The sequence below is a fragment of the Pseudonaja textilis genome, chromosome 15, assembly GCF_049901715.1.
Source record: "Pseudonaja textilis isolate UNSWEBS1 chromosome 15, rPseTex1.2, whole genome shotgun sequence".
In the NCBI taxonomy this organism is placed as follows: domain Eukaryota; kingdom Metazoa; phylum Chordata; class Lepidosauria; order Squamata; family Elapidae; genus Pseudonaja; species Pseudonaja textilis.
Genome location: NC_142004.1, coordinates 668,820 through 675,199, shown reverse-complemented (window position 1 = coordinate 675,199; position 6,380 = coordinate 668,820). Strand labels below are relative to the sequence as shown.

The 6,380-nt window shown below is 51.8% G+C and overlaps 1 protein-coding gene across 1 annotated transcript; it reads right to left on the bottom strand.

Moving 5' to 3' along the window:
- Nucleotides 1-675: 675 nt before the first annotated feature.
- Nucleotides 676-3,868, bottom strand: SELPLG (selectin P ligand). The gene is made up of 2 exons (XM_087912976.1): nt 3,751-3,868; nt 676-2,693 (listed from the first exon to the last, which is right to left on the bottom strand). The coding sequence occupies exon 2, from the start codon at nt 2,686-2,688 to the stop codon at nt 1,312-1,314; it is 1,377 nt and encodes a 458-aa protein (XP_087769102.1). The 5' UTR covers nt 2,689-2,693; nt 3,751-3,868; the 3' UTR covers nt 676-1,311.
- Nucleotides 3,869-6,380: the final 2,512 nt, after the last annotated feature.

Here is a 6,380-nt window from a genome sequence, read left to right as displayed (position 1 = left end):
CCCATCTCTAACGCTAAAGGTTTGGCTGTTGCTTGGAACTCAGTTGCTTGCTTTGACGTTTAAAAAAAAATTGCACCTCAAATTTGGAGACCAGCTGGTGAAAAACGAAGGACTTTCCTGCAAAGCAAGTCCTTCTGAGTGCCAAAAAAAGAGAAGAGTTTGTGGCTAGCAGGTGGTGACAAAGTCTGGGTAATGAGGAAGAGAAATCAAAACAGTGAAGCAGAAATAGGGAACCAGGAGAAAGATGGGGGGGGAGGTGAGGAGGGGCTGAGCAGTTTGTAGATACAAGGACCCCGAAATGCACGAAGAGAAGAGCTGGTCAGGGGATGATGGAATCGGAGTCCATTGGGACGGGCCTTCCCTGTAGCCTGAGTTAGTGTGGATAGATAAATACTTGAGGTGGGATAAGATGGTTTCCTCTCAAATGGAAATAAGAATGAAACGGTAACGGAGAAGGGACGAGGAGAGAAGAGTTCCCTTTACGTTTTGTTGCAAAATTGGAGGAGAGAATAGAAAGTTTAAAATTGAGAGCAAAATCCAAGCCAGCCACAAGGAGCCCAGAATAGGGAAATGGGATTTTCCGGTTTCTGAACCTCCCCCAACAGGATCTGGGATGAGCCCAGAATACAATATTTCTGCAATGACCAATTGGTTCCAGGCAGGCTACCACCACTGTTGCGTTTCAAAATGTTTTAATTATTTTAAATGTGGATTATGTAAGACTGCCCCCCCCTCCCACTCCAGTCAGCTCAATTTCAAACATAAACCCATCTCAAAAACACTCTAGAAATCTTAGTTCTCTAGTAAAATACAAAAAAAAAGCCAGAAATGTTTAGGTCTGTTCTGAGATTTCACGCTTCAGTTACTACTTTCTAGATATGATGGTTTCAAAAAAGGAACTGAGATTTTCCTGTAGCAGAGGAGTAGCTGAAGATTTTCAGGGTCTGGAGCAACAGAAAGGACCGAGGCCTTGAGCTCCTGGGAGGAAACCAAGTAAAAATCTAACAAACAAATAATTTACACATTTCAGAATGTCCCCTTTCCAAGCACCTCTCCTTTGATCTGCAGGGCTGCAGAAAAACACTGTGCTAAGTCTTGTGTTTAACAAGCCACAACAGTTCTCCAAGAAACGACAGTTCGCAGAACATAAACGTTGGGTTTGTATAGCAGGCAAACAAATGGAAGAGTCCGTGCAATGAGCCCACCCAGATGGGAGGAGAGGGATGTACTACAGATATAGTCCAGGGTGCAGATGACAGACAGTCTTGGAGAAGATCAAGAGGCTCTAAGGAGATGAACCAAAGATGTCTATTAATGCTCTGGGAGGAAGCTGTTCAGAGTTAAGTTGTCCGCCTCCGTCTCGGACGCTGTATCCCCGAGAAGTTGTACCCGCTTCACTTTGGACTGTCTCCTCCTCCTCCTCTCCTCCTCCTCCTCCTCCTCCTCTTTTTCGGCAGATAGCAGGGACGAGATACACACCATCTCTGTGTGGTTGGCCTGGCCTAGTCTATAGGCTCTCTTCTGGCGCCACAGCATGATGGCCAGGACACCGGAGCACACAATGAAGATGGCGGCCACCAGGGCCAGGAGAAGGATGGCCAGCAAACACTTTCCAATCAGGAGGCTGGTATCATTGGCAAGGGGAGGCTTCCCTTGGGTGACGGCTGAGGAACCTGACGTGGTGGCACCCAAGCTTCGTCTTGGGGACCTCGTAGAAAAAGCCAAGGATGTAGAAACCATTTCATCCAGCCTTTTCCATGTTTTATGGGGCTCGGATGTTGTAAGGAGAGGCCTTGCCCTTGGATTTAGGCCTGGCCTACCTGAGCCCAAGCTATGCTTCTGGGTGGCCACAGAAAACTCTGTGTCGTCCACCAAAGTCTGAGATGTAGACAGGATTTCATCCAGATGTTGTGGAGTTGCAGATGTAGCTGTTATGAGAGGAGGCTTTATATTTGACTTTAAGTCCTTAGGTGGGTGCTTCTGGGTGGCCGCAGAAAACTCTGTGTTGTCCACCAAAGTCTGAGATGTAGACAGGATTTCATCCAGATGTTGTGGAGTTGCAGATGTAGCTGTTATGAGAGGAGGCTTTATTTTTGACTTTAAGTCCTTAGGTGGGTGCTTCTGGGTAGCTGTGGAAAACCCTGAATTATCAGTCAGATCGTGAGGGGAAGCAGTAGATGGATCGTCCAAGACGGCCGAACTAGGTGTGACTTTTTTGAACGAAGAATGGAAGCTATCTTTTCTTTTGGAGACAGGTCCAGCAGTCTCAGTGTCTTGCCCCGATGACACTGTGGAAAGAGGTGCCTGGGTGGGTTTGGAGGTGACTTCAACCAGCCACGGCCACGGTTTAGTAATTTCCAGGGGGAGATGCTTTGATTTAGCCTGACTTTTGGTTTCTGGCAGTACGTTCTTTGGAGTGAATGCAATTTTGGTCATGGTCTCCATGGCAAAGGAGATGGTCTTTTCCTGGAGAGCCATCAAGAGGGTTGAAGCTGTTGGAAGGGCAGGAGGCATTTCGGCACGTTTCTTCCCTGGATCCTGTTCAGCTGTTGCTTTCCACTTCCAGTCGTTCACGTGGGCAGGAGTCTCCGCGTTCTTCGTGCTGGCGCCATCTTGTATACTCTTGAAATCGCCAGCCAGGAAGAAGCCTGAGAGAACCAAGGCCCAGAAGGTCCGCCAGGAAGCCATCTTGCCTGGTGCAAGTAGGAGAAAATGAAAGAGGCAGGTTATCGGGCGTCCACGCAAATCGTCCCCCTCTACTTTTTCCTTCACAAAAACATCTCCGGCATAGCTAAGAAGTCAGGGAAGCACGGAGCTCAACATCCCACTTACCTAGTGAAAACAGGGCAGGAAAAGGTCTTTCATCTCAATGGGCCTTGACGAAAAATTAAACAAGGTCAAGAAAGGGAACCCTTAGGAGCCACCTTCCCTCCCATTTGAAGATCCTCATTTCTGAGAACGGCTCTTCTTGCTTCACGGGGCTCAAGAGAGATGCTCGCCAGAGGGACGCATCATCAGTCGTACCAATATTTACATTACCAAGCCCCACGGAGATTATTTTGGGGCAGCCTTGCACAGCGACGACAGACAGGACACGCAAGGAAGCTGAACAGGCAGCTCAGAATCTCAACTTCAGACCTTTCTGGAGGAGGACTGACTAAGAAAGTTTCCTATGAGTTTACCACAAGTTGCAATCCGTCCTTGCAATCTGGTTGTGCCCCACTTGCTAATTTCCGTAGTGGCCCCAGCAGCCAGAAACTGAGCGAGCGACTGCTGCCAGTTGAGCAGATGAAGATCTTCAGGGCGCAAAGTTGTCGCCGTATCTCCAAGCATCGATTTCTTTGCACAAACCCACGTACGGAAGGAGCACCGCACAAACGAAGTGAGGTTGGCTTGTTCGTCTTCTCTAAAGCAGAGACCCCAAAGCCACTTTCAACCAGCCCCATCCCTGGGAAGGAAGTTCTGGATCACACCTTCGGCAGTCCAGTTGGCCTCCAGGAGCCTAAACCTCACCAGAACCCGAGGCTGCTGCTCCTCCCCACCACCATCACCCACCACCACAATGTCCTCCCCCCACCCCCTCCCCTTAGCCAGCCACCTCAGCTACCACCCAAAAAGGAAACGTAGCCAGGAACTTTAAGCCGCTGTTCGGTCCAATTGCCGGAGAAGACATCCGTGGGGGACAGGAGCCACCCTTAGCCCCGGCTCTTCTTCTAGCAGCCGGGTTCTCCTAGTCCGAGTCCAGCTTACCTGCTACGAGAGAAAACGGGAACCGTGTGCCGGGCAGCGTGCGAATGTGAAATCAGAAGAGCCGTTTGGAAGACCCATGATGCAGCTTCCTTTGTGGGGAGAGGAAGGAGGCTCTGTGTATGGGCGGCAAGAGAAGAGCTGCGGTTAGGAGGCTTTGCACCAGATCAGGACCGGGGTGGGGGTGGGGGGTGTTGTGGTTCTGTGCTCGGTTTCTCTGCATTGAGGAGGTGCCGGGCCAGCTAAGGCTCAGTGGGAAACATCTGGATGGGACGCGTCTCTTCATGGACACGGAGGCTCAGCCCAAGGAGGCCTAAAGCCTGCAGAAGACCCCCCAAGGGCCCCCATCGGGCCTTGCTCCCATGCCACTTCTGGAAGGGCAGGAGGGGGGGCAGGAGGAGAGGAGGACCGCCTACACTCTTTCGGCCAACAGCGCTCCCACATTCAGAGCCGGTGAACCTTTCCCCACAAGCCGTGGTCCCCACATCCTCCAGGCTCAGGAAGTGGTGTGAGGAAGGGGAGTTCCAACCAGCTCAACCTGAAGCTGTGAGTTGGTTTCATGCGGGGCTGGAGGCCAACAGCAAACCCAGCGGAATCGATTTAATCCACGTTGGTCTGATTTACTCAAGAGAATGACGAACGCAGCATCCTCCTCCTCTGGAAAGTTTGGAGTTTTAGTTGAGTCTCCACAGGGTGTTCTCAAGCGTGTTCCTCTTGGGGTGCAGAAAACGGATCTTGGCCCCTTTTGCCAAAACAGGCATCCTGAGGAGGTCTCAGCCTTTGGTCAAAAGGCAGGACAAAGTCAACTCTTTTTTTGTTGTCGCAAAAGCCCACCCTGGAACTAGGTCTCCACCTGCCAACTCTGAAAGGGAAGACGTAGTTTGACCCCCCCACCCACCCCAGGACTCCCAGTAGCCTCTTTCAGAGCAAGGTGTTGCAGAGGTCAAGTAGGGTCAATTGGGCACCTTCACGCAAGAAAACGAAATAACGGAGAGCACTTGGTTCACGGTGTGGGTTTGGCAATTTCCTTTTAATCGTTTGAAATTGGAAGCAAGTATTTGGACACGACACGATTGTGTATGTGGGGTGTCTTCTACCAGCGCATCCCCTCGGGGACCGTGGCTGGCCGTGTCCTAGGGGGCAAGAAGCTGCAGGCTCAGCGTCACCCGTCCCATGACATAAATCATCGACGGCCCAGGAAGCGTCCGAGCGACTTCCACCCACGCAGCTCTTGGGAAAGTGCAAGAATCACACGGGGGAAACTAATCCTGTCGGGGCAGAAGGAAACCTGCACGATTCTGAAAGAGAAGGACCTCGGTCCCCCCGTCTCCAATAGGGGTGCGCAGCGATGGCCCCTTCGCGGCCTGTGGACTTCAACTCCCAGGATTCTGGCTGGCTCAGGGAGGTGAAGCCCACAGGCCTCAATTGCCCACCCCTGGTCCCCCACCTCCTGCTGACTGTGAACACACAACACGCCCAAGGGTGAAGCTGGCCTGGTGTACGTAATGCCTTTCTCCATCTTCTGGAGCAGGGGTCTCCAACCCTGGCCATTTTTGCCGGGAGTCTTCAAGTTGCCAAGGTCGGAGGCCCATTCTAGACTACAATTCCCAGAATTCTGTGGCATCGGCTGGGAATCTTGGGAGCTGCAGTCCGGAAGATGCCAAGTTGGAAAAACTTAGTTTGGCAGCGAAACTAACGGGGGCAAAAATGCAAATCGCCCTTCCTTCTTTTGAAAACTCTTTGCCCGTCTCCAGCACAAGAGAACCAAACTCCCCCAACTCAGGATTCACCCCCACCAACGTTCGTTAACTTTCCCACTCATTTGTGTCTTCATTCGAGACTATCTTATCTTGTTGGGTCTTTGCCTCCAACCCATTTCCTGCCAACTTTCTCTTATCTGTCCGCATGACTTCTTTTCCCACACCGATGCATGGATGGAGGCACAACGCATTCTAATCTTTTCTGGGTTTTTTAACGACCACCTCAGGGATCCTAGCCCAAGACAGTGGATGAGAAACATCCATCCACAAATTAGCCTTTAGTGCCCAAATCTACTTGCAACAATCCCCATGTTCCAAGCTGTATGACAGGCTTCTAGTCCCCATGAGGGCCGTTCCTGAAGGGACTTCTGACAGCATCACCTTCCCAGAATCCCTCTGGCATTTTGCCTCTGGGGCCCATCCTCTGGCACACACACACCCCCCCCAAGGCTGCCATCTTTTGCTTTCCCAGCAACCTGTACACAGCCCTGTGGCATTTGGCTCCCACCCGGTGGGAAGAGCTGAGGGGTCGCTTCTGAGCAAGGCCAGGCGCTTCACGAAGGCAGGTCTCTGGGTGGGAGGGAGGGAGGAAGGAAGGAAGGAAGGAAGGAAGGAAGGAAGGAAGGAAGGGACTTCCCCCTTCTGTTCAGAGATCCACTTTTGCATTCGGAAGAAGCCAGCAGCGGGAAACTCTTCTGCCTGACGGAAAGGCCACCCTCAGTTGCACCCACCACCTCTGTAAACATCCTGGGGCCTCCCAGAGTCCATCCAAGGGCCTAGTGAAGCCCGGATCCCCCTTTGAGGAAACAGGAAAAATCCCCCAGCACTTCCAGAAGGCCTGGGAAGGTTGGGGTGTCCCGGACAAGATCCCCG

Bases quoted from the DNA above. Each gene is read 5' to 3' on its own strand.
- SELPLG (XM_087912976.1), bottom strand. From the start codon at position 2,688: ATGGCTTCCTGGCGGACCTTCTGGGCCTTGGTTCTCTCAGGCTTCTTC.